This window comes from Eucyclogobius newberryi, unplaced genomic scaffold (genome assembly GCF_026437365.1).
Source record: "Eucyclogobius newberryi isolate DKJ021-1_F unplaced genomic scaffold, fEucNew1.0.hap1 SCAF_12, whole genome shotgun sequence".
Lineage (NCBI taxonomy): Eukaryota > Metazoa > Chordata > Actinopteri > Gobiiformes > Gobiidae > Eucyclogobius > Eucyclogobius newberryi.
In genome coordinates, this window is record NW_027315746.1 from 32,213,816 (window position 1) to 32,241,436 (window position 27,621).

General features: G+C 46.4%; 1 protein-coding gene across 3 annotated transcripts in view; it reads right to left on the reverse strand.

Moving 5' to 3' along the window:
- Window positions 1-15,167, reverse strand: part of ptmab (prothymosin alpha b) — a 294,345-nt gene extending 279,178 nt beyond the window's left edge. The window contains exons 1-5 of one of the 3 annotated variants that reach the window (XM_072441931.1): window positions 14,986-15,166; window positions 12,810-12,875; window positions 12,381-12,465; window positions 12,123-12,208; window positions 11,017-11,804 (exon numbers count right to left, since the gene is read on the reverse strand). In XM_072441931.1, the coding sequence (XP_072298032.1) occupies window positions 11,760-11,804; window positions 12,123-12,208; window positions 12,381-12,465; window positions 12,810-12,875; window positions 14,986-15,030 (327 nt within the window). In that variant the 5' untranslated portion in view covers window positions 15,031-15,166 and the 3' untranslated portion in view covers window positions 11,017-11,759. Of the gene's footprint in view, window positions 1-11,016; window positions 11,805-12,122; window positions 12,209-12,380; window positions 12,466-12,809; window positions 12,876-14,985 lie in introns of those variants that run through there. The other 2 variants (XM_072441930.1, XM_072441932.1) reach the window with 2 other exon arrangements.
- Between the last annotated feature and the right edge of the window lie 12,454 nt (window positions 15,168-27,621).

Sequence of the window (27,621 nt, forward strand, 5' to 3'; positions counted from 1 at the left end):
CTGCAGGTAACAAGCCTATTTACCATGATAAGCCCCGCCTCTTCACAGAGACATGTTTTCAGTTGAAAAGTGTCCACGTGTCTCACTCTGCGTCTTATTGTTTCAGAAAATCTCAGCTGAGCACGCCGATGTTTAAGGTCAAATACAGGATTACACAAACAAGCAGGAACCAATCAAAATACAACTTTGAGCAAACTAATAATGAGGAAACACGTGACGTTGCAGTTCTGTAACAGTTAATGATGTAATATATAGATTAAATAAAAGAGGGAGAAGGATTGAACTTTGGGGAACGCTATACATTCTTTGGAATTAGTCTGAACTGCTTTCACCAATTGACACAAAATATTCTCAGCCATTAAGGACCATAATTGTATTTGGGGGTTTTAAGCACAAATACATGCCCACAATAGACCTATAAATGTGTCGTTTTTTAAAATTTGATCCACTTCAAGGTTTGCGTAAACATTGGTCTAAATGATAATCTAATAAAGTCACAAAACCAAATGAAATTCCCAAATATTTACTCAAGTTAAAGTAAAAAAGTATTTGGAGAAACTATAACTTGAGCACTGAGCAGTTTTGGGAGGTAAATATATAAATGTACCAAATTGAATTTAGACTTTCTTTTGCTCGGCTTTTGTGGTGAGATAAATAAATGTATCACATTTGCACATATTATGTTTCCTGACCCAGTTCCACTAAAACAAAGCAAAAGTTATACATTTTCATAAATTTAATATTACATTTAGAAATCATCTCGTGACCCCCGCACCCCCCACCAGCACCCCCCCACCAGCACCCCCACCCGCACCCCCCCACCAGCACCCCCACCAGCACCCCCCACCAGCACCCCCACCAGCACCCCCACCAGCACCCCCACCCGCACCCCCCCACCAGCACCCCCACCAGCACCCCCACCAGCACCCCCACCCGCACCCCCCCACCAGCACCCCCACCAGCACCCCCACCAGCACCCCCACCAGCACCCCCACCAGCACCCCCACCCGCACCCCCCCACCAGCACCCCCACCAGCACCCCACACCAGCACCCCCACCAGCACCCCCACCAGCACCCCCACCAGCACCCCCACCAGCACCCCCACCAGCACCCCTATCCCACAATGATTAAGATATACTGGACTCAAACTAAACTTATAATTCCATACTTATACTTATAGATTTGAATACCCTTTTTCTTTTTATTATTATCAATGATAGTCTTAGGTTAGAATTAGTGGTGATTAGTCAAAACATTTTAAGAGAAAATCTGTGATAATGATATAACTGTTGATTTAATTGAAGCCGGACAAAACCCTTAATGGAGGAATCTATATTGTTTGTATTTGTATTATGGGATGCACACAACTTTGGTTCCCAGCTCATGCTGCGCGACCCCCACTTTGGGAACCACTGTACTAGAGTAACAGCTTGTTCGTACTCGTACAAACAAAACATTGAATTAAGTTTATTTTTTAATTGGCAAGAGATAGACAAAAAACAAATTACACAAGTAGCATTAAAAATATGGAGTCTGAAAACTGTAGTCTGAGAAGTATAAAATGGAAAATACATCGTGCTGACCCCTCGAGAATCAGCAAAAGTGTGTATGCAAATGATAAACACAAATATGAAGTGTGATCAGGACGCCCCCCGGTGGAGACGCACGGCGCTACAAACCCAGTACTGACAGGGTGCAATCACACAGTGATATCAATATGAAACTTCTTCTGTACATAAATCTGAGCACAAAAAAAAAAAGTTTTTTCATTCAAGTTTGTAAAAATATATTTTTTGCCAATATTGCACATATTTAGGACACATAAATCTGAAAAACTGACCCTGATCGTGGTTTAAATGTTTTGATTCATTTTGCTGACATATTACATACAAAAAAAACTAGACAGGATTTTGGAAATCTTATTTAATTTTTGAGTAAACTAGATCTTGCTGAAAATTTACATAAAAAAATAGAATTTCATCTATTTTTAGAGCTAAAAATATTTTTGAAAATATGAACAAATGCTTATATGATCTGTTAAAATCTTTTCTTTTTTTTTAAATATACAATGTAAAAGAATACAAAAAGTATTGCCTGTAGTGTTTTGCCATGTTTGCATATTTAAAGTCGAAGTTTCATTGATGAAACCACATTAGAAAGTTGTCCTGATTCAGTTCCCGGTGGTCTTAGTCCTGGTCTGGTTTTCCTCCTGTGTCCCCTCTGCTCCTCTGCGGCTCCTGTGTGAGGGGCCCACTGCGGCTCTTTGCTCTTTTTACGAGAGTTTGTTTGTGCCTGAGGCTGGAGCTTTACTGCCGGAATTCTCCGCTAGCTCTGAGCACGTGTAGAGACACTGAGGGGCTCTGTTCACCCAGGAGACCCTTCCCACCAGCTTCTGCCTGCCCCACCCCTTTTACCCACACTCCCTCCACCTGGGCCCTATCCCCCACCTCTACCACCCTCCACCTACCTGCCTCCCACCACCACCCAGTGAAAAGGGTTTAAGCTTAATGGCTGGTTGTAGGGGCAGGTGGATGTGTCTGTAGTCTGGCTCCTAGAGTCCTGTTGGAGTCCATCTCCAAACATTCAGTGATCCATGTGTGTGGCATTGAGTCATATGCTTTTACGCCAGTTGTCTTTTGAACAAAGGGGGATTGTGGCACGCCCACGGGACTAATTAGACTAATTTCTCTGTCAATTTGAGTCTGTTTGTAATAAAACGCACAGCATTTTGAAGCTTAAACCAGGCCCTACAACCAGACTAGACACATCCACCTGCCCCTACAACCAGACTACAGACACATCCACCTGCCCCTACAACCAGACTACAGACACATCCACCTGCCCCTACAACCAGACTACAGACACATCCACCTGCCCCTACAACCAGACTACAGACACATCCACCTGCCCCTACAACCTGACTACTGACACATCCACCTGCCCCTACAACCAGACTACAGACACATCCACCTGCCCCTACAACCAGACTACAGACACATCCACCTGCCCCTACAACCAGACTACAGACACATCCACCTGCCCCTACAACCAGACTACAGACACATCCACCTGCCCCTACAACCAGACTACAGACACATCCACCTGCCCCTACAACCAGACTACAGACACATCCACCTGCCCCTACAACCAGACTACAGACACATCCACCTGCCCCTACAACCAGACTACAGACTACAGACATGTCACGGCCACATGCATTGACCTGCTGAGCTCAGATTTTACCCTCTGTCTCAGCCTGAATGTAATGAATGAATGCCATGTGCTTTATAGCGCCCCCTGCCTTAATTAATAATAACCCATGAAATGTCAACATTGTTTGATTTAACTGAAACTTGGGTTCATATCCTATTTACTGTTCTCACAGGTTCGTTTTAGTTTCCGTGAAAAAATGAAATGAGTGCGGTGATTCACACCCAGTCCCAAAAACTACGATGATCAAACAAGGTATTTACAGGATCCAAAAACTCACAGCAGCGACAGTAACACGGTCTCACAGCAAACATGCTCTCCTCAGCTCTCTCCCTTCAACAATGAGCAGAGCTCCTTTTCAAACCCTTAGCCCCTCCCCTGGGCAAACCAATTTACAAAGGATTGGGGTTAGACACTAAAATGGTATCAATCAACACAAACCCCCAAAATCATATTGGCCCTTTAACTTGAAATTAAGTCTCCCTCGCCCTCCATACGGCTCAGACATTAATAACAGATGAAACAATAATACATAACAAAACCACACATTTAAATCAAAATGGTCGAGTCCTCTGGTCATTTGACCAGACCAAGCGCGGCAACCAGCACTTTAAAACTGCACCTCGGCAGTGTCTCTGGTTGGCCCACTGGAGAGGATTCAGCGGCAGCAGCAGCAGGTGAGTCAGTGATGCATAGGTGCCGAGTGTGCACCCTCGAACGCTCTGCAGCGGGGAAAAGTGTCCGGGCAGTTCAGGGAAGTGAAGGATCATGATTCAGTTAAATGGGCGCTCCGCAAATGCAAAGAGCGCACCCCGCTCTCCGTGCGCGGCACTCTCGGGCCGTGAGAGAGCCGGGAACGCATGCCGGGGGGAAGAAATGACGGGGCCGTTAGGACGCACCGATGTGCGGCAACCTGAAGAGGTAGTCTACCACCACGTTGGCGAATTTGTAACTGGAACGGCTGAAGGGAGAGATACCAGCGGGTGAGATGACTGTTGTGTGGTCCTTCATGGAGTTCATCCACGTCAGCGCACGATGGTCCGTCTCCAAGTCAAACTCCCTCCCGAGCAGGTAGTACCTCAAGCTCTGGGCCCACTTGATGGCCAGGCCCTCCTTCTCCACAGTAGAGTACCTGGTTTCACGTAGCAGCATCTTGCGACTCAAATAAAGGACGGGTCGTTCTTCTCCAGGCCCGCCTTGGGCCAGAACTACCCCCAGTCCCACTGCAGAGGGACCAGTCTGTACAAGGAACCTCTTGGTGAAGTCGGGACTCCTCAGCACTGCCGAAGAGCACAGGCAGGTCTTGAGGGCCAGAAAGGTGATCTAGCAGTCCTCTGTCCAAACAACAGGGTTTCTCTGATCCTTTGCTGTCAGAGCTGTCATAGGAGCCGCAATGGTGGCAAACTGCGGGACGTATCTTCTATACCAGCCAGCCAAGCCCAAGAAGGACCTCACCTCCTTCTTTGTTCGCGGGCGCGGGCAGCTGCGGATGGCTTCGACCTTGTCCACCTATGGTCTGATCTTGCCTCGTCCCAGCCGGTAGCCTAGGTATTTTGCCTCTTCCTTGGCCCATTGACACTTGGAAGGATTCAGTGTCAGGCCTGCTTGCTGAATCTGGCCATGGACTCGTTCCAGATGCTGCAGGTGCTGCTCCCAGGTGTCACTGAAGATGACCACACCCCCGCAGGACACTGTCCATCAGCCTATGGAAGGTGGCTGGGGCTCCATGGAGACCGGAGGGCATCACCGTGAACTGGAAGAGGCCGGCAGGGGTCTGGAAAGCGGTGTAGGGGTGACTTGCTTCTTCCAGGGGCACCTGCCAGTAGCCCTTGCAGAGATCAAGGGTGGCGATCAACCTCGCTCGGCCTATCTTCTCTAGCAGATCATCGATCCAAGGCATCGGGTGGGCATCGAACTTAGACATCGCGTTGAGCTTCCTGAAGTCAATGCAGATACGGAGAGAGCCGTTCTTCTTGACCACGATGACCACCGGGCTGCACCATTCAGACGGCGATGGCTCGATCACCCCCAGGCCGCAAACAGCTTGTAGACTTGTTGGAAAACTTGGCTCAGCTGACTGGATTGGACAGCAGACAGATGGTCGAGTGCAGGTTCAGCGGACTGGTTGAGGTCAGGGAAGGTAACGTCCTCTTCCCCCTCACTGTCCACCTCAGTCACTAGAAGGGACACCACGGGAACTGGAACTGGAGACTCCTTCCACTCCTTCAGCAGGTTCTTGTAGGTCTGCTTCGCCTTTTTCTTGTCCGGGTGGTGTACGGAGAACTGTGTACGGGCTCTGCCACTTTGCAAGCAACTTGCTGTTAGCGGACGGCAGGAGAAGCAGGACTTTCTGGCCGGGCTGGAACTCTCGATGTTTGGCGTGCTTGTCGTACCACGCCTTCTGGGACTCCTGGGCTGCATGAAGGTTGACCTCTGCTTCATCTCGGTACTTGGCGAGCCGCTCCCTCATTTCCAACACGAACTGGGCCACACTGCAATCACTAGTGGCGGTAGCTGGGGCCTCCCAGGTCTTCAGCAGCAGATCCAAAGGCCCCTGGACATCCCAGCCATACAGCAGCTCAAACTGGGAGAAACCAGTGGATGCTTGCAGAACCTCTCTGTAGGCGAAGAGCAGGTAGGGCAACCACTTGTCCCAGTCTCTTCCAGTATCAGCCACGAATTTCCGCAGCATCTTCTTCAGGGTCTGGTTGAAGCGCTCGACCAAGCATGGTACAGGGTGGTCTTGATTGGCAGAATCCCCGGCTGCCGGTGGAAGAGCTGCATGAGTCTGGAGGTGAAGTTGGTTCGCTGGTCGGTCACTATCTCGTCCGGAACGCCAACCCTGGAAAACAACTGCACAAGGCAACGCAGCACAGCAGGGGCAGTGACGATGTGCAAGGGGATAGCCTTGGGGAACTGTGTAGCATAGTCACAGAGTACCAGAATGTACTGGTGGCCCCCACTACTTCGTACTAATGGGCTAGCAATGTCCATAGCCACGCGCCGGAATGGGGTGAAGATCACAGGCAGCGGTTGGAGGGAGGCCTGTATGGCAAACATATGTGGTTTTTTGACAGGTGGGGCAGGTTTTTGCAGTAATTTTGAACATCTGTGTACATGGAAGGCCAGTAAGGGATCATCTCAAAATGAGTTGAAGCTGAAAAGACTTAATGTTTTTCGTCTTGGGGGGGGGGGGCTTTGAAGCTTCAATACATCGTTGTGGCAGTAATTGTTTTGAAATGCTAAAAAACTCTCTCAGCAACGAGCATTAGGCCAACATTAGGTGGCGGGTGCGTACGGGGGAGCACGGGGAGTGCATGCGCGGAGCACGGCGAGCAAGGGGACAGCGTCGCCGTCGCTGGTGCAGAAAAGTTGGAAAAGCTTTTTTGCGGCAAGACGCGGCGCAGCAAATGATCAAGAGATTTGGCTCTAGTAACGTGACTGCGCACTGACCGGAAGAAGGAAACAAAACAAACCCGCATGAGGTTTCGGCCAATCACAGAAGACGTGAGATTCCCACTGAGACTAAAGCACATGTTCTGCTTCTGTCATTCTGACAGCACGTCTAAGGTCTGAACTCAGGCAATTGACAATTACAGGTTTTGACAAGAAACATTAGTTTCTCACTCTCTCATCCTCTTGAGACTATCTCAATGTGGTCATCTCACAGTTTCGTTTGAATGGGATGTGCCGTAGGGCCCCTAGGGCCCGTGGACCATGTCGATTGAGTAAACAAACATGCGCGACAGGTGACATTATTTGGAGAGTTCATAACTTCTAAATATAAACTTACCAAAGGATGTTCAGGGATGTTCATTAGAGGTGAGCAGGGTCTATCAAGCTACTATGGTTTTATCAACGCGTACAATTTTATGTGAAGCCAGTCTTAAGTCTTTTGGGGGGGAGGGGGTCCAGAGAGAGACGAAAAAAATTAAGTATTTTCAGCTTCAACCTATTTTGAGATGATCCCTAAAACCGGGAGGCTATTCGTAAATAAGTTTGTTCCGACCAAGATGACCACCCCAAGGCAAAGTGTGTGCCAGGTGCAGGATCATCTTTCAACAAGACATAGGGTCCAGGCGGCGCTTCATTCACACATCATTCTCAAGATTATAGCAGTCCTTGTCCCCCTATGCCATATTCAGCCCCCCAACCACTTTGGCAAACACTGGTTTTAAGGACTCATCCTCCCTCTTCAAAACCCCAATGTCTTTTGGTACCTTTAACTTGAAATGAAGTCTCCCTAGCCCTCCATACGGTTCAGACATTAATAACACATGAAAAAATAATACATAACAAAACCTCACATTTCAATCGAAATGATCGAGTCCTCTGGTCACGTGACTAGACCAAGAGCAACTAGCGCTTTAAAACTGCTCCTCGGCAGTGTCTCTGGTTGGCCCACCGGACATGAGGCAGCGACAGCAGCAGCAGGTGAGTCAGTGGTGCATAGGTGCCGAGTGTCCGGGCAGTGGGGAAACAGTTCAGGGAAGTGAAGGATCATGTGAAGGATCATGATTCAGTTAACTGGGCGTTCCGCAAATGTGAAGAACGCAAATTTTCAGAAGATTCCTTGACGTGCCCCTGATCCTAAAAGTCAAGCAGGACCATTCCCTATTTTGTACAGTTTAGCCTCTAGGACCCTCCAACCCTGGATTAGTGAAATTCAAAAAAATGATTTAATTCCTGTTTATTGGATGATTTCTCAAACCCTCATGCACTGGGCTAAAAAGCTGAAATTGTATCTATTGGTGCATCACTGAAAACTATACACAAGAGAATTAACTTTACAGTTTACATAACAGTTCCAAAATCGTCTGAACAAGCAAAAAAATATTTTCGATGCTATTGTTCAAAGCCGTGTAACCTGCCAAAACACTTCATTGGCACGCTGAGGAGGGGCGCAGATCGGTTTCTGGGCGGTGGTAAGGTGGGTAGAATGGCATGCCGGGGCAGTCGGTTTTGATTTTGTGTAGGAAGGTGGTTTAAGGAAGGTTTTAATTATAGATTATATTCTTAATATAACAAATACCTCATTAGAAAACGGTTATGTTCCACAGTCCTTCAAACATGCAGTCATTAAAACACTTTTGAAAAAGCCTAACCAGGATCCTGACCTATTGTTAAACTACAGACCTATTTCAAATCTTCCCTTTGTCTCTAAAATCCTTGAAAGAGTTGGAGTTAAACAGCTTTGTTGCCATCCACGGGAAAATAACTTATTTGAGGTTTTCCAGTCAGGGTTCAGAGCCCACCACAGCAGGGTTCAGAGCCCTCCGCAGCAGGGTTCAGAGCCTACCACAGCAGGGTTCAGAGCCCACCACAGCAGGGTTCAGAGCCCACCACAGCAGGGTTCAGAGCCCACCACAGCAGGGTTCAGAGCCCACCACAGCAGGGTTCAGAGCCTACCACAGCAGGGTTCAGAGCGTAGGTTCAGAGCCCACCACAGCAGGGTTCAGAGCCCACCACAGCAGGGTTCAGAGCCCACCACAACATTGAAACTGCACTAGTTAAAGTAAAAAATGATTTGTTATCAGCTGCAGACGATGGACTGGTCTCAATTCTGGTCCTGTTGGACCTCAGCGTTTGACACTATTGACCACAACATTCTACTGCAGAGGTTAGAATGTGATGTAGGTGTCGGAGGCCCAGCCCTCAGCTGCTTTGCATCCTATTTAACTGATAGGTACCAGTTTGTTAATGTAAACCAGAGCTCCTCCTTGTTCTTAAGTAACTTACGGTGTGCCACAGGGGTCAGTACTCGGTCCAATTCTGTTTACTCTTTATATGCTGCCGTTAGGCAACATTATCAGAAAGTATGGCATTAACTTACACTGCTATGCGGATGACACTCAGCTGTATTTATCAAGGAAACCTGATCAGAGCGATCAAGTAGACAGACTTAGAGCTTGTGTGAAGGAGATAAAAACCTGGATGACACTAAATAATCCAGTTTTTATCCCTGAAAAGAGAGTTACACTAGACAATGCTAGTGTAGCCTCCAGTTCTACTGTAAGAGCCTCCAGTTCTACTGTAAGAAACCTTATAGTAGAACTGGGGTCTTATTTGACCAGAGGCAAGCCTGTAAAACATTCATCAGTGTAATATAGCTAAAAGCAGACAAATCTTGGCTAAAAGTGATGCTGAAAAACGTATTTATGCATTAGTAACATCTAGATTAGACTACTGTAACTCCTGCTCACAGCTTGTCCTAAAATCTCCATAAAAAGTTTTCAACTGGTTCGAAGTGCAGCAGAAAAGATTACTAACAGGAACTAAAAGAAGAGAGCACATTACGCCGGTGCTGGAGTCTCTTCACTGGCTCCTGTCGAGTTTAGAATCACATTTAAAATTCTACTCCTGACCTACAAAGCCATAAATGACATGAACCCATCCAACCTCAAAGATGCTATAGAACCATATCATCCAAACAGAGCTCTTTGCTCTCTAAATGCTGGCCTTCTGGTGGTCCCAAGAGTCTCTAAAAGCACAGTAGGAGGTAGAGCTCCTGTGTTATGGAATCAGCTCCTGTCCATGTTGAAGAGGCCGACACAGTCTCTTCATTTAAGACCAGTATTAAAATGTTCCTCTTTGAAATCACTTATGGTCAGGCCAGTTAGGAACAGAAATATAAACCTACAGTTTCAGCTACGCTGCCCTAGGAGCAACTATGGGGGAAGTATGGCAGCTTGAGCACTATCCTCTTCTTCTGACTACTTATTCTATCAAACATTTTTTTTATATTTTTGTTCACTTTGTCCGTTCATTGCTGTTCCCATGTGTCTCTCCTTCTTCCGCTCCCCTCGGGGAGTGCCACTGTTTCAGACACTGCTGATTCTGACCTGTGGATTTGGATGCTCCGAACTGCCTGAGGAAAACACTCTCTACTCTAGATGAACGGCTCTTCATCTGCCTGGATGAACTGTCCTGCTAGATAAACCACCTTCTCTCCTCCTGAGGGGTTCTGGCCCCACAGTCCGCCTGTGGGAGTAGGATCTCTCCCTAACTGTGGTTCTCCCCGAGGTTTCTACTTTCTCCCAAAGGGTTTTATAGTTTTCTTGCTGGGAAAGTCTAAAGAGAAGTGATGATAGGACATTTTCTAATTTCCTTTCAACATTCTTTAAACTGTTTTTCTTTTACTTTTGGGCATCTAAAATAAAAGCATGGTTTGTTTTGGGTTGTTTTTATCGCTCTGAAAAATGTAGAAGAGCGTACATCCTCGCTGTGCGTATGCTTGCATCTCCACAAACCTGACTTACTTGGCCTGAATGCTTGTTTCCATAGAAATTGTTCCTTATGTTTTAATTCATGACGAATATTCAGAAGTATGGTTTTAACTCTCTAATTCCATTCTAAGGAATCATGCAGGTGACTTTCCACCTCCATAAAGTACTTTTACTTTAAAATGAGATAAACAAAGGACTTGTTGCACCTGATGCTACACCCTGTCTTCACTCACCACTTCACCCTCAGGCCTAGGAAAACCAGTCTTTTTTATTTCTGATTTATAGAACACTATGAATTTATCTTAAATCAAAATACAAACCTCTATAGAGGAAAACGTGGAATGTATTTGAATGGGTGTTAGTGCAGTAATTATTGCACATCCACAATACTTGTCTACAATATTATACAGGATGTCATCATTATGTTCTTCAAATTGCAACACTTCTTTAAAGTAATCTAGTTTTGGACACTCCCCAGTCTGAGGCAGGATTAGAGGAATGAGGACTGTTCCTGAGACGCCCCCTGCTAGTTGCTGCTGGAACTGCAGAATAAAGCCAGATACAAAAAAGTACAACTCACAAAATAAAAGTCCGGTTTATTGTCAAACAACAAACTTCGCACATACACCAAAACAGGTCGTCAAAACGTAAAGTCGCCGACAAAAACAAAACCAAACAAAAATAACGAACAGGAAAAGAAAATCAGGCTCTTTCTTTGGCCTTGCCCTCCCATACAAACAAACTAGTTATGGTACAGCTAAGTACATACATTAAATTCACTGGAATGCTCTGAGTTCAACGGCTTTAAGAGGTCTAGCTTTTTTTGTGTGTATATTTCCTGACAAGTCGTCTGTCAAAACATCGTAACATGGTCAACCAAGTCAATAAGCACCGATTATTTAGCCGAGATCGCTGCCTATCGTGAACGCCTACTGCAAGAGAGACAGAGACATGCATGGGTCCACCCTTCTCCAAACAATATGTACAAAAATATAAAATGTAAATAAAAATACAAACAAATTATCCGCTAGTAAAGTTGTTGAAAGTCGGAATTCTGTGCCAATGGGCTCCTCTATAGAAAATCTGTGGCCGTTTTGCGGAAATCGGGGGATATCGCTGTAGTTGAACTCTACTCGCTAATGACCATGTTGTTTTGTTTATTCATTTGTTGTTTTTTAAAGATTTTTTTTTCCCACTTTTTTGACATTTTTAGATCTGTATTATTGAGTCCTCCAGCCCCCTCCACCTGTGACTTCATCAAAAAAGGTCAGAGGTGAAAGATTCAGGAAGCGGTTCAGCAGGACGTGAGCGGGAGAAACACGTCAATCGTCGTCGTTGGTTTTCTGCTTCTTGGTTTCGACTTCATCCTACGAAATAATGTCAATACAAAATTAACAAATGTTCAAAACAATTCAAATTCTGTACTTTTTGTATTTTCATTTCAGTTAAGACTCCTCAAACGTTTCTCAGTTGTTTTCACTTTATATGATATACATGTCTTGTAGTAGTAGTACTGCATTTACACATATATTAACAATATTTGAGAGTATTGATTGGTCCATCACTTAGTAGTTCATTCCTATTGGTTTGAAATGAGACTATTCCTATTGGTTCATTTCTCATTTCTGATCAACTTTCTGGCGGATCCGTTGGCTCTTTGGAGCGTTCTGATTGGCTGTCCTCACCTCGTCGTCGTCGTCATCCTCATCTGCTGCCCGTTTTGCTCCGCCCTCAACGTCATCGTCGTCATCCTCCTCGTCGTCCTCTTCACCTGGATGACACAAAATGTATTTTTGCTCAAATACGGGCGACGAATACGAGCCAGCGACGGGAAAATACTTGAAGTGTTGACAATTTAGTTGATATTAATTTTTGTTAAAACAAACTAAAATAATCTAGTCTCATTTTGAATTGTCGTCATTTTCTTTTTGCAGTGTCCTGACCTTCTCCATCGTCCTCCTCGTCTTCCTCGTCCACTTCCTCCTCTTCTTCATCGTCTACGTCGGGCTCTCCGTTCTCCTCGTTCTCCTGTAAGCGCCAGTCAGAAAAGATCAGAAGATATCGCCATGAAAAACAAACATCATACTACGCTCAAGAGTCAAATTCCACACGTGCAGCCACTAGAGGGGGATGTTTTTCCTGATTCCATATGCGCTGACCCACCCTGACACCACACACTTATTTCCAAAGTTTAAACCCTTGAAGTTTAAAATGTCGTTCATAGAAATTTCATACAATTATGTTTCGTCAACAACAACAAAACAACAAGCTGTGGAACAAGCCCATGGATCGTATGTTATCTTTCTACTCAGCAGCACCAGCAATATCAGGAGGACGCTGTTGCCACGGTGACCGAGGAGGCGGGTTCTTACCTTCCCATTGGTGGCGGCATCTTTCCCATTCTCCTTGTCCTCCACCAGCTTCTTCTCCTTCAGATCCTGTGGAGCAGAGAAGATGTCGTGCTTTAGACTCGGTTTGTCTCACTTCCACTGTGAACGCCGTTAAAACGTGACTTCCTCTCCAAACCCAACTGTGGGGAATGTACCTGCTCTAATGGCCCAGTTAACGCGCGGTGCATTGTGGGAGCCTCTGCAGATCTCCTCCTCCTCCTCCTCCTCCTCCTCCCCCCCTCCTCTCCCCTCCCTCCTGCTTTTCTTCTCCTAACGCGTTGTAATCTGATACTTTGACGTGGCCCCGGGGGGACTGTTGGGTATTGTAGTTCTGGTGTGGGTAGTTCCTGCCGCCATATGTCACGAGACACGCCCGGCCAATGCACTGCAAGTCCCACAATGCACTGCGACGTTTAAAATAACAGAAGCGAGCGGAGGAGAGGAGGGAGGAGGAGGGGGGGAGGAGCGCTCAACGTACGCCGCGCCGCCGCTTGTTGTGAGGACAATGGAAGACGACACATGGCACGAACACATACACTTAACTAATAATCTGTAATAGAGCGGGGATCACGCGCGCGCGGCAGGACGGAAGCACGTAGGCCGCTTTAGAGCCACGCGCGGTTTGCTTATAAAAAAAAAAACGTTTATTTTTACAAAGCGATGCCGCGCGCGTATCAAAATCGACGCGCTAAAAATAGAGCGGCGGGGATTAACGGAGGCCCTGCTGCCGTTCGCCCGCGCTCACACGGTCACCGGCCACGGGCGCGCGGAGAGGACTGGAGAATTTAGGTCGAGAGAAAAAGCCGAGGATTAAAGTTTGACTATAGTGGGAGCGCGCGTCAAAGTCCAGCGCCGCGCGTCAAAGTGGAAAAGAGCCGCGGAGGAGCGCGGACGGTGAAGGATGAAGCCGCGGCACAAAGGCAAAGCAGCAGCGGCAGCATCGTCACATCACACATCACACCTCCGCAGCCGCAGGCGCGCGCGCGCACGCTCACACACCGCACAGCCGGGGCCGCACGCGCACAGCCGGGGCCGCACGCGCACAGCCGGGGACGCACGCACGCACACGCAGCAACAGAATCTAAAATGTAACCAAAGCGAGAAATGCAAAAGGAGATCGATTAGCGGCGCGCGGCGCAGGGAAAGAATGCAGAAGCGGAGCAGACGCGCGCGCACTCAGGGGCCAGAGTGGTGGGCTTTAAAAGGGGCTTGTTATGGGTCGTGAAGGCGGAAAGACGGGAAAAGAGCCGGTCTGTTTCACAAGAGAAAAAGTTTCCCCGGAGACGGAGCGCAGAGGACTCGCGGCACAAACGGGCCCTTCCGCGAGCCGTGTCCGGGGCCAAAACGGTTTGAATGTAGTGGGGAGGAGGGGGAGGGACCGGGGGGAGCGTGAGTGAAGCCTGCCGCGGGTCGAGCCTCGGTAAACAAACCGGACTCCGGGAGGAATCGGACAGAGGAAAGCGCCACAAGAGCATTACGCGCGGATTCGTCCTCTATCCAAACGCGCACCGCGGTGGCTCCCGCTGGTCCGACAGCCACCGGCCCCGCGCACTCAGAGGCTCCTACACCGCTCTTCTACTGCCCCAATAAAACCTGACAAAAGCGCAAGGCACGCGGGGTTTAGCTTCGAATTAACGAGCACCAGTTCGGCTCCGCGGGGCCAAACTGGGGCCAGCGCGCTGTCCTCAGATCAGATATAGGTTATGGGACCACAGCGAGCGCGCAAACAAAGGCACGCGGGGGACAATGAGCCTTGTTTCCGCGATGCACAGCCGTTCCTGCGAAGTGCGTGGGTCCGTGCGCGCAGCCGGAGAGACGCGCGGGGGGGAAACCAAAGCGCCCCGCGTCTGTCCCGCGCGTACAGGCTGTTAATGCGTGGTTTCATACGGAGGCGCGGAGGACGGGCTGGTCCGCGCTTGGAACCATTTTCATCCGCAAGAAAACGGGTCCGCGTCCAGCCAGTGCGCGTCGGGTGAGTCCGCGTCCCGTGCGCGCGGCGCGTTGGACTCACAATGCGCTTTTCTTGTCCGGAGACGACTCAAATGTTTCTGAGAGTAATAATATGAGCGATGTCGGAAAGCTTTTGGTGTTTGGACATTCCCTCAGCGCGCGGGGGAGATGCGTTTTGGAGAGATGGAGGGTTCGGGCTCTTCCTTACCTTTGCGGAGATGTCGGAGCCAGAGTCCACCTTAGTGTCGGCCATTGTTCAAATAAAGAAGCGGCGCAAACAAACGGAGGGAAAAAGGTCGGGGAGATAGAGATAATAAGTCCTTCACCGCGGAGCTCGCACACGGAGAGAGGCAGTGCCAGTGGCGGCTCCCGAGCGCGGCCGCTGCCTTTTATAGACGAGGGGGGCGTGACCTGCCGGAGGTGGGCGCGCGCGCACGGAGCCAAGAGGGGCGGGGCGGGGACGCACGCACAGATGGGACGCGATGACGGGGCACGCACAGGAGGAACAATGAAGAGAGTTACACTGAAGGACGGCCCCTGCTCAGCCGCCAAAGTCCCTCAAGTGTTCGGGTTATTAGAGCACATTAGGTGCCAAATGGAGACTGGAGGATGAGACCGGGTCCAGACCGGGTCCAAACACGCACGCGGTGTAGTTGGAGAGGTAATCCTTCATGTGGAAGGTCCATGGTTGAAACCCTTTTTGACAGTTGTAAATACCAGAAGTCACTCGCGCAAAAACAGGAAGACTGCCCGGCCCCGTGGAACCAGTCCCGGCCCCGTGGAACCAGTCCCGGACCCGTGGAACCAGTCCCGGCCCCGTGGAACCAGTCCCGGCCCCGTGGAACCAGTCCCGGCCCCGTGGAACCAGTCCCGGCCCCGTGGAACCAGTCCAGTCAGGGACATGCACACTCACAATCGGATTATTATCTGTTTTCACTTTTAAGTTTTAAAACCTTTACTAAAATAAATGTTTGTTTTATGGGGGGTTTTGTTGTTTTTAACAGTGACAAACACGAGTCATTATAGTCTGCGTTTCCACAAACATGACTCGTAATTGGCCTGTTTCCATGAAAATGTTGTTCTTTTGGCCAGAATATTATACAATATGACACGAAAAGTATTTAACTCAATGGAGAATATTCAGGAGTATTTAATCTTCTATTTTTCATGGAATCAGAAAGTTATATATTGTGCTTTTAATATCATAATTAACATGAGATGTTAATAACATAATCATCTGATTTCTTTCTTATCATGGCCCCTTTTAACTATTCTGATCAAATCTTTAGGTCTGCCTGCCATCTAAATCATCTTAAAGGTCTTGATATCAGATCATAATCAGATTTGGGTGTAAAGCAGGTCCACTCACACTCAGGTGGCTCCAGGTGGAGAAGTGCAGTGCGGGGAGCGCGTCCTGCAGGTTTGAACAGAGCCGTCAGGGGCCAGAGCCCGAGGCTCTCTGAAGACTTTACACTCGGCATGACTTGAATCCTCTGCACCATTCAGGAACTGGAACTGCGCGTCATCTTTACACATGTTTCAGTCTCACGTGATTAAACACGAGCGTGAACAGAATGCGCAGATCTGTAAACAAGATCAACAATCAAGACAAACTAACTAGACTTCAATCGTCCATAAAATGGTCCATTTTATCTTGTGTTTTTTACCTTCACGCCGTGAGGTCGAAGCACTTTCCATCAAGGAACCTTCACACTCACACTCCAGAGTGCCACAGTTAGGTTTCTTGCGCAAAGACACAACGACAGAATTCATCAACAGCAATAGACTAAAACACAAATAAAACCGATCAAACAAACCTAACCGTGGCAAGATGCAATTATCACTTTATCAAGTTCGGCTACTGAACTTCTCCAAACGCCCCTGGGACGTTTCCTCTCTCCGGAAATGCCCGAAGAGCTCCGAATGCGCTCCGAGCTCCGAGCTGCAGCCCGTGCCTGGCGTGACGTCGGCGCCTTTCTCCTTTTTTGTCAAGTCTTAAAAAACATGTTTAAACGCGGTCAACTTGAGACGCCTGAACCATGTTTCCATCAGCCCACGTCTCTGTTCTCAGGATTATGTGCATTTAATTCGTACATTGCAATTTATATCATTTTAAAAAAGACCGATGTATCGCTCCACCTCCGGTGCGCGCGCGCGCGCTGGTGGACGCGCGGAGGAGTGTCGCACGCACGCGCACGACCGTGGATTAGAGCCGATTACGAGGCGTTCACGCGCGCACACACACACACACAGACACACGCACGGACGGGCGCCATGTTGAGCTCGGGCTTCGTCGTGCGCTTTTTTACGTAACCACAAGGTCGACTCCGCGCACTGCACCGAATAAACCCGGTGAAACAGTGCGATCGTTTACAAAGTGAAGCGAAACCGTGTGAGTTACGGACCGTGGTGTTTGTGGTGCGGGACACGGTGTGATCAAAGCAAACGTGGGGAGGAGGGGGGTGAAGGGGGGTGCTCGAGGGCCAACGGAACCGTGCTCGTGCGTGGTTCTGTTCCTGGGTCTTACCGCGGTCCCGGTCTGGGCACTGGGCTGGGATCTCGGTTCGGTCTTTCTGCCCCTTTTTTTTGTGTGTCCAGACAAGAGGAGGACAAAGGGGGGATGGGAGCGCAGCGTTCAAAGAGCTGCGCTGACGCACTCGGGTCAGGCAGGCACGCTGATTGGAGGAGAGCACGGACCAGCCGGCCTCCGCCACCGGACGAGGCCTGATTGGCCGCGAGAGCTGTCGGTCAAAGGGAAACAAGGCCGCGCGCAAGAGAAAACCCGGTGCGGCTCCGGAGCTGGAGTCAGTGGCACATTGAGCCGAGTCAGAGTCAGAAAGTAGAATAATCAGAGATCAGAGGTGGCAATCCACATCATGACTGGAGTAAAGAAAGCTACAGCTACATCTGCTCAAATATTCAAGTACTAATATAGCTCAGTCAAATTATTGTCTGTTAAACTACTGAAGTGAGCTAGCTGAAGAAAAGTACTAAGTACTTTTTAAAGAAAAGTGTTGGAAATGATCATTTATGCCATCAAAAATAATGATATCCATGGCTGCTTTAAGGACGAGATGCAAATGTGATTTTGGTGTTATCCTGCTCAGGCCCATAAGATTAGATAGAAAGACAATGTTTGGTACAAGAATTTAACTAGCTATATTATGTTTATTTACTACCTCAAAATCAAGAATAAGCCAATTCTAAGCAGATTTTTAATGACCTCTGAAGTAGATTTCTTGCCTTAATTTCAAATTTTTAATCATTAACATTTTCTCTCTTCTTTTTAGAACATATAAAAAAACACAAAACATAGAACACGACGAGAGAGCAGTAAACAATACAAAAGGAAACACAAGTATTACAGAACAATTGCAGAAAACTGAATCACAACACACTAATTGTCTATTGTCCGAAATCTAGTAAATTTGTCCATTTCCAAGTCTTTTTTCCCCATATTCTGCATGTTTATTAGAATGTGAGTCCAGTCCTGGCATGTGGATGCAGATAGTATCATCCATGGTTTTTTAGGGGCCTTTTTTCCTGCTGACAGGAATATGCTCCAAAGATATTCATTTTTTTATTTTTGTGTCCATGCAGGAGTTTTTCGGCCCAAGACCATAATTCTAAAATCTAGTGGGATGGCGGTGTAAAAAACAGTCTGCAGTGCTCTGTTGATCTCAGTCCAGTATTTCTGAGAAACAGGACATTCCCAAATCACATGGTGATGGTGGACATCCTGGGCCTCCTGACCGCTCACTCACTCACCATTTCCTTGTGAATTGTGAGCACTTTGACATGATGTCATAAAAAATCGTGATACATTTTTCCAACAGAACTCTCATGTCCTACATTTTCCTCTTTGTCAAAACAAAAATTACCCTCGCTTCCCCATTTATTTTGAATATATTTAGTAGCGCGAATGTCTGAATTGTAAACACATTTATATAGCTTAGAAATGATTCCCATTGAAAGTTCTGATTTATATGCCTTAATGAAACAGGCTATAATGGTCATTACTTTGTTTAATTTCTTTGTTATAATTACTGTTTATTTGTAAACATATTAAAAGTTGAATGAGTCTCATTTCCTTGTGGACAGCCGATTAGTCCTGCCACGTATCAATCATAGGATGCACCTACTGCTCACCTGCAGCCTCGTCGGCTCGTCCCCAGGAGAGCAGCACGTTTCCCTGTGTCTAAGCGCATGGATCTATCATAATATAGTTCCCTCAGTGTACGGGACAAAATTAAGACAGAAAAAGACAATTCGAGCTGGCTCAGAAGAGACGGAAATCTACGGAGACGAGAGATGCGATGCAAAATAAACGCACGTGTAGCCGCGAGGCTTTTTTGTGCGTCCGCACGGGGGGAGTACGGACGCGCGCATGTGCACTTCTGCTTGAGTTCTCAAATCGGCGAAAAATCGCCCATTACGCCTTTAACATATCATAGGTTTTACATTCTTTTACGACCTGGTAGAAAATGTTTTGTTATCCAGATTTCAAATCTCAGGTTGGTCTTATTTGGTGCAAAATTTTGGTCATAAGCTTAAGATTTTAACATCTTTGTTTAAAAATATTTGAAGCCAAAGCGCTTTGAGGAAGGCTTCATGTGTTTACGTGTTTTTTGTAGCCAGTATTTTTGTCCTAATTTTTTTTAATGAAGATTAAATACTAAATATGTTTGGGGGGGTTTAGCACTCAAAATCTTGAGGGTGCGGAACCTTCACCCTTTTACAGAATGTTTTGATTATGTTTTGATTGGCTATTTCCAGGTAGTGAATTCAGATTTTACCCAAGGATTCTCCACTTCCTCCCTATGACTCAACTGTTTGTCATCTGCCATTAAGGCCTGAAAAGGAACTACCAGCATAACATTACTCTCAATGCTCTGATTTGAGCTGGAATTAATACATTTTGGTTTTGGTCCCGGTCGTGGAACACTGGACCAGCTCTATACCCTCCATCGGGTGCTCGAGGGTTCATGGGAGTTTGCCCAACCAGTCCACATGTGCTTTGTGGATCTGGAGAAGGCTTTCGACCGTGTCCCTCGGGGTGTCTTTTGGGGAGTGCTCCGGGAGTACGGGGTCCGGGGCCCTTTGCTCAGGGCTGTCCGGTCCCTGTATGACCGGAGCAGGAGCTGTGTTCGCATTGCCGGCAGTAAGTCAGACCTGTTCCCAGTGCATGTTGGACTCCGCCAGGGCTGCCCTTTGTCACCGGTTCTGTTCATAATTTTTATGGACAGAATTTCTAGGCGCAGTCAGGGGTCAGAGGATGTCCGGTTTGGGGACCACAGGATCTCATCTCTGCTGTTTGCAGACGATGTTGTCCTGATGGCTCCATCAAACCCGGACCTGCAACATGCACTGGGACGGTTTGCAGCCGAGTGTGAAGCGGCTGGGATGAGAATCAGCACCTCCAAATCCGAGGCCATGGTTCTCAACTGGAAAAAGGTGGCTTGCCCTCTTCAGGTGGGTGGGGAGTCCTTGCCCCAAGTGGAGGAGTTCAAGTATCTCGGGTCTTGTTCACGAGTGAGGGAAGGATGGAGCGTGATATTGATGGCTGTTGTGGTGAAGAAGGAGCTGAGTCGAAAGGCTCTCGATTTACCGGTCGGTCTACGTTCCTACCCTCACCTATGGTCATGAGCTTTGGTTGTGACCGAAAGGACAAGATCGTGGATACAAGCGGTCAAAATGAGTTTCCTCCGCCGTGTGGCTGGGCGCTCCCTTAGAGATAAGGTGAGGAGCTCGCCCACAAGGGGGGAGCTCGGAGTAGAGCTGCTGCTGCTCCACGTCGAGAGGAGCCAGCTGAGGTGGCTCGGGCATCCCGAAACACCTCTCCAGGGAGGCGCCCAGGAGGCATTCCTCCTGGAGAGGTGTTTCTGGCATGTCCCACCGGGAAGAGGCCCCGGGGAAGACCCAGGACACGTTGGCGGGACTATGTCTCTCGGCTGGCCTGGGAACGCCTCGGGATCCGCCCGGAGGAGTTGGATGAAGTGTCTGGGGAGAAGGAAGTCTGGTAGTCCCTGCTTAGACTGCTGCTCCCGCGACCCGGCCCCGGATAAGCGGAAGAAGATGGATGTTGGACCATCGTAAAGAGCCCCAATATTTTTTATGATTAAGTTGTCTGTTTCAAATTTGTTCAGCGGGGAGGACTTCCATACTTCCCAACCCTCCCGATTTAGTCGGGAGTCTCCCGATTTGGGTCCTGTCTCCCGACCAACCCGATCGGGAGACTAAATCTCCCGATTTTAAGATATTTAAATAGAAAAATCCCAAATCTACCTTTTCTACGCCGTTATCCTTAATTTTGGTAGCAAAGGCGAGTGGGGGGGAACAGTTTACACGGGGGCCACCATGTTTGTTGTGATTACACTGAATGGTGGGCGTGTTTCCGTCCCAGAATGCCAATCGCGAAGTTAAAGTGCGCAGGTGGTATTTAAAATGAAATCGACATCATGATGAACGATGTGACTGGTGCTGAAACTAGTAGCGCCAACAATGACAAACCGACGAAAAAAAATATATACAGGTGTAGGTTCAACACTGCATGGTCTGTTCAATACAGAAACATTGAGGAGCGAAAAGGGGGCCGGCCGGATATGCGTTTTGTAAATCATGTGGCTCGCATTTCAGTGTTATCTCTTAATTCTGATTAAATTTGAAATCTCAATCTTAGGGGGGCAATCTCCCGCTTTTTTATGCGTTATCTCCTACCTGGGATGATAGATAAGTTGGGAAGTATGGACTTCCATGTTGCTTAGTCAGGTCTGTTAGGCTGTGTTTGGAGTCGTTGGATTTATCCATCTGTAGTTCACCTTGGAGAGACTCAGACAAACACAGAAAGGACCGTTTAGCAAGCTTTATTACGAAGGTTATTTGGCGCTCAGACCCCGGCGGAAGCGATTATGGCCACTCCATGATCTAATTGTATTAGAAGTCTCCCCCCAGGGCCTGGAGACTGGTGGTGGTAGATGTGGTGCGAAGGTAAAAAGGATGATTAGGATGAGAGGGATGCAGAGGAGGAGGAGGGGAGGTGGTGGGTCGCAGTACGGTCTGAAGGGGCCGAGCCATCTGCCTGAGGGTTTAAATGAGACCGCCTGTGCGCTGATTGGGAGCAGAGGAGGTGCACCGTGCCACGGGGAGGAGTGATTTGGGTGCGTTGATTGAGGATGGGCAGCAGGTGCCAGGGACGATGTCCCGGGAGTCCCCTGTGCTTAGACTCTCCTTCTCGGCCAGGAAAAACTACAAAAACCTCCTTGGGAAAAAGTAGAAACCTGGAGGATTTCCGTGTGAAGGAGGGATCTGTCACTCACAGACGGACAAGCGGACGCCCGGCTTGGGTGCGTTGATAGCTGAGGAGATGTGCCCTGGTATTGCTGTCGATGCAGATGAAGTTAGGTCTTCCAGGTGAACTTACGCAGGCTTCATTTCTAGCTCACCAGGGGAAGTTCAATATTTCTGCGTGGGAGCAGATGTGTAATGAGCTTGGACACTTATTTTGTGAAAAAATCTAAGAACAAGAGGAACCACGCCAAAAATAGCCTGATCTAGCCATGTTAGCTAGGCTAACTAGCCCCGCCACCACCCCTGCCTCCGCCCACACTGGATCTGGGTTGGGTGCAGCTCGGAAAGAGACCAGGAGTGGGATAGACACAGTGATTATGGTGGCTTGCGGGAAATAACTGATAAGATTACAAAGGCAGTAGACACATAGATAGATGGGCTCTGGTGGAAATGCATGATATAAAATCTAAGACTAATGAATTTGACAGCCAAGCCACAACAGCCGAAAATGAAATCTCTGATTTGAAAGACAGGGTCACTACCCTGCAAGCCAAAGTAGCAGATTTGACAAACCAGGTACCTGACCTGACTGATGACGTGAACAACCTGGAGATTCGTAATTGCAGAGGTAATCTGCAGATTGTCAGTTTCCCAGAGGACACTGAAGGGAAAGATGTGGTCGGGTTTATTGAGGCTTGGATCCCCAAACAACTAACATTTTCAACAAAAGCTGGGAAACTAAAGCTTGACCGTGCTCATCGCTCCCTGGTTCCTGAGCCGGCTCCAAACCAGTACCCCAGACATATTCCATAACTTCAATGAGGCAACATCTAGACGTCTTGCCGCAGACCTTACCAGATACTAAAAGCTTCATGTCTCTTTCAGCAATGACTACTCTGCAAGAGTGGTCAAGAAACATAAAGCAGTTGACCAGGTGAAGTCTCGCCTGAGACATATGAAAGGGGATTACTCTCTGTTTTATCGCTGAGTCTCAATCTGGAAGGAAAAATTTTAAGATTTACCACACCAGAGGAGACATCGGCATTTGCAGATATGTTGTCTGCTTTTTTCACCTTTGTTTCAATGAAAGGGTCGTTTTTAAATGCCCAGGTGAAAATGTTATATCAACCATACCAGGGGGCTTTTTTTTTTTGCCTAGACAATGGTATCTGAAAAATTACGAATAGCATTTATAATTAAAGTTAATGGCATATTGAGTCCAATTAAGCTGTCAAAGGTACTACAAAGATGAGAATAGAAAAAGTAAATATTATATACCTACAAGAAACCCATTTTAACAACTTAGAACATAAAAAAATTACTAAATTTGGTTATAACAGACTGTACTATTCCTCATACAGGGGCAAACATAAAAGGGGAGTGGCCGACTTCCGGTCGTGGTGGCGCTTTGAGCAAACGCACCTCTCACCTCCGGCTTTAAAATCATAATTTGACCCACCAAATCTCAAAGAGGAAGAACAAAAGATGAGTAAACAAGGAAGACACAAGTCTGTTAACTCTACGGGACCAAAGCAAAGCTAATGAAGCTAACAAGGCTAACATGGCTAACGTGGCTAGCAAATCTGACGCTGAGAAATGCAGTCCCTCTGGCGGGGTCTTGCCGGCCCAGATGGAGATTCTCGCAACTTCTTTGCATTCGAAAGGGGAGAGAATATGATGGATCATCAGTTATTGCTCATGATGTCCGAAATAGAAAGTGATATGGTGTCTATATGATATGATAGCAGATACGGCCGCCATTGCTGCGACCGTATCTGCTGCAGTAGACGCTGAGCTTAAGGAAGCGGGACTTACCAGAGCATGCATGGAAGAAGTCAAGCAGCGTGTTTCAGATAATATGGACAATCTGCAAGCAGTAAGGGCCGAGATGGAGGGTGACAACGCTGGAGTCGGAGAACAATAAAATTAAAAATAAGATCCTGGATTTGGAGTCCAGGACGTCTTCCTAACCTGAGGCTTGTGGCCGGAGAAGAAGGAGAAGAAGGAAAGGGTACAGAAAACGTTTAGGAGAAGATTATTCCTGAGCGTCTTGATGGCTCAGGAGTTGAAGTCAGTCCAGCACAATCGAACAAGCACATTGTCTGGGCAAACCAGGACCAACAGCTGATAAACCACGAGGCCTGATAATGAGGATTATTAACAAACGTGTGAAGGAACATGTCTTGAAGGCTGTAAGTGTTAAAGGAGACCTCCAGTACAAAGGCATTCTTTGCTCCAGATATTTCAGATGGGGTTCGTCAACATGGGAAAAGATTCAACCACATCTGTGAGGAGCTCAGGAGGAGAACGCTAAGACATGGGATCTCTTTCCCACGACTCTTCTGGTGACTGAAGGTAGAAAACACATGCTAAGAACACCAGGAGAAGCAAAGGTGCTCCTAAGGAAGATGCAAAATTAAATAGAACTAAATAGATGGAGAAGGAGCCTCCAGCGTGGGGTATGTGAGTTCGGGTTGTGTTCACATGGTAATACATTTCCCTTAATTTGAAGAGATTGATGAAATTATTTATTTGTTTTAACATCAGACTTCATGCTCCATGTCGGCTGTCTGCTTTTGTAAAAGAAATGAAAAGAAATACAACCTCTAACATTTATAATCCAGGCTACATTTCTTTTCAGTTCTAGGTGATATTATATACACAGATTATATATATATACATTCTACAGCAACAGTGTTAAAACCTCTGAACTCACTTCATCATTCAGCTCTAAGGTTCATTACAGGAGAAGGAGACAGAACTCACCATTGTCATCATATTCTAAAGTAGAATGTGATCATTGGATGAAGAGAACAGCTCTGCCTTTTGTTTGTGTTTAAGGCTCTTTTTGGCATTTTGCCTGATTATTTATCATGTTTATTGCACATCAGTTCAAGTAGTCAACCTTTGAGGCCTCAGGTCATTTTTATCTTACAGAACCATCATTTCAACACCGAGACAAGAAAAAAGACTACAAGGCAACAACTTTGCTCCTGTGGAACAAAACACAGAGACATTTTATGCCTTTTTCAAAAACTGCAGACCAGTCTCATTTCTCCCCCAATTTTCCAAAATTCTATAAAAAAAAACTATTTGAGCAGATTAGAACAATCATATAGGTTTCGGAACAAGAAAAATCAATAAATCTAAGTTTTCATCTACATTTGTCTCAATCCCATTTGACATTGTTTTTATAAATTGAGGGTCATTGAGTAGACTAGCATTAAATCTCCAAAGTGTCATTTTCCAAAATGCATTTATTTCTGTATTTTAAGTTTACCAGTACTTTGTGAGTTCGAGACATCTGATGTTGGTTGAACATGTAAGTTCGAGCCACAGAGTGGGTTGCAATCAGACCTATTTCTTTAGTGCGGTCGCTTCCTGGGGAACCATATACTTTTATAAAAGTAAACACACTTCCATTAGTTCCTTTGACCAATACAAATCTGCCATCTTTATCTTTGTGCTGTGTTTAAAGGCTTTTCTGCTTGAGATCAGTATGTTTTTTTAAATGAAGATTTTTTTAGATTTTTTTTTAGATTGCAGGCGGTTAGCGCTCTTGCCTCCCAAGAAGGAGATCATGGGTTCGATTCCCGGACCAGACCAACATCACATGATCTCTCTGGGTGGAGTCTGCATGTCCTCCCCGTGTTACCGTGGGTTTTCACCGGGTTCTCCGGCTCCTCCCATCGTCCAAAGACATGCATGTGTTAGGCAAAATTGGTGACTCTAAATTGGCCCTAGTGAATGAATGTGAGAGTGAATAATTGTCTGTCACGTCTACGTCGGCCCTGTGACAAGTTGGTCACTGTCCAGGGTGTACCCCGCCTAAGGCCCGAAGTCACTGGGATAGGCTCCAGTCACCCGCGACCCCGAAAGGGAACAAGCGGTAGAAAATGGATGGATGGATGAAGATTTTTTTATTTTTAAAGAACAAGAAAATAAATTAAAAATCAAACTAAACACGACCAGAGAAAGAAAAACAGACACAATTCAAAAGAGTTCCCACAAATCAAGAAAAACTACAACACAACTGAACCCAAATAAATGTTCGACAGTCTGTCAAATTTGTCCATTTTCTAATTTTCCAAAGTTTTGACTTTTTCTATTTGTCTAATGTCCATTATAATGTCAGTCCAGTTCTTGATTGTCAGTGTGTTTTGTGGCATCTATTTTTTGTGATCGCCTTTTTGGCTGCAGCGTGGAGATGCTCCAGTGAATGCTGCTGGTTGTGTCCATGGGAAGAGTTGTGATGCCCAAATTCATAGTTCTGATATCGGATGGTGATGTCATAAACTGTCCATAAGGCTTTGTTGATCTCAGTCCGATACTTGTGAACAACAGGAAAACACATGACAGTGGTTTGCCTCCTGCTGCCACATCCTCTCCAACAGTCTGCATTTCCCTGAGTCATGGGCACTTTGACATGGGCTTATAAAGAAACAAGACACACTTTTCCAACAGAATTCCCTCCAAACACGTGAGCTCCTGGTTCTCCAATGAGATGTAAATAAACTTTCCCACTTTTTATCATCCAGCACAAAGTGACCCTCTCTTTCTCATTTACCATTAATTAAATCAGTAGAGTGGCTGCTCAGATTGTTAATACATTTATACAATTTAGATAGTTCAGAATTATAAACTTAAATTTCTGTTTCAGTCAAAAGTCATCATTATTTTTAATTTCTTGGTTATAATAACTCTAACTTATTTTCTAAATATCTATAAAAGTCCTGCTTCTCCAAGCCAAAGGATCTTTCATCTCATCAAAGCTCTTCAAATGATTCTCCTTCACAATCTGGTAAAATACTGTTGTACCTTTTTTCGTGTTTGTGCTGTTAGGTGTGAAAGTTTGATAGTAAGCCAACCAATTTACAATTTTAACATCTTTGTAACATGTTGTTAGAGCAGATTTCACCCAAGGGTTCTTCACCTCCCCCAAATGTATGTATGTCATCTGCCATCGTCATCGGCTTGTACAGGAACCCTCAGTACAACAGCTCAATCACAATATTTTTCCATTGAGCTTCATAGTCTGGATCACACCAGTAGAAGCAACGCTCTGATTTGAGCTGAAATAAAGTAATTTTTTAGACTGGGCAAACCCCAGCCTCTTTTTTCCTTCAGTCTTTTGATTGCCCCCTGTATTTCGAAAATTGTTATTTCAGCTCCTAATTTTTTACTTGGTTCTTCTGACATAAGATTGAGGGTATCCAGCAAGGAATTTATATTATCTTCTTTATTGTCTGGAATTTTTGAAAAAAAAAAAATTATAAAAAGATTCAAGATGCTGATTGAATTTGGTCTTGTTTAGTTAAGATTACATCATTTTGCCTGTCCCATACTTTAAACAGTGTCCTTTTAGCTTGTTGTTTTCTAAGTTTCTAAAACAGTAATTTAGAACATTTGTATCCACTCTCATAATATCTTTGTTTTGTTAAGAGCAGATCTTTTAGCTGTTTCTCCCTTTGTTTCTTTTTCGGAGGCTATAATTTGTTCTCTCAACACTGCATTGGAAGCATACCAAAGGATGGGCGGAGACATTTCCCCAGTATCA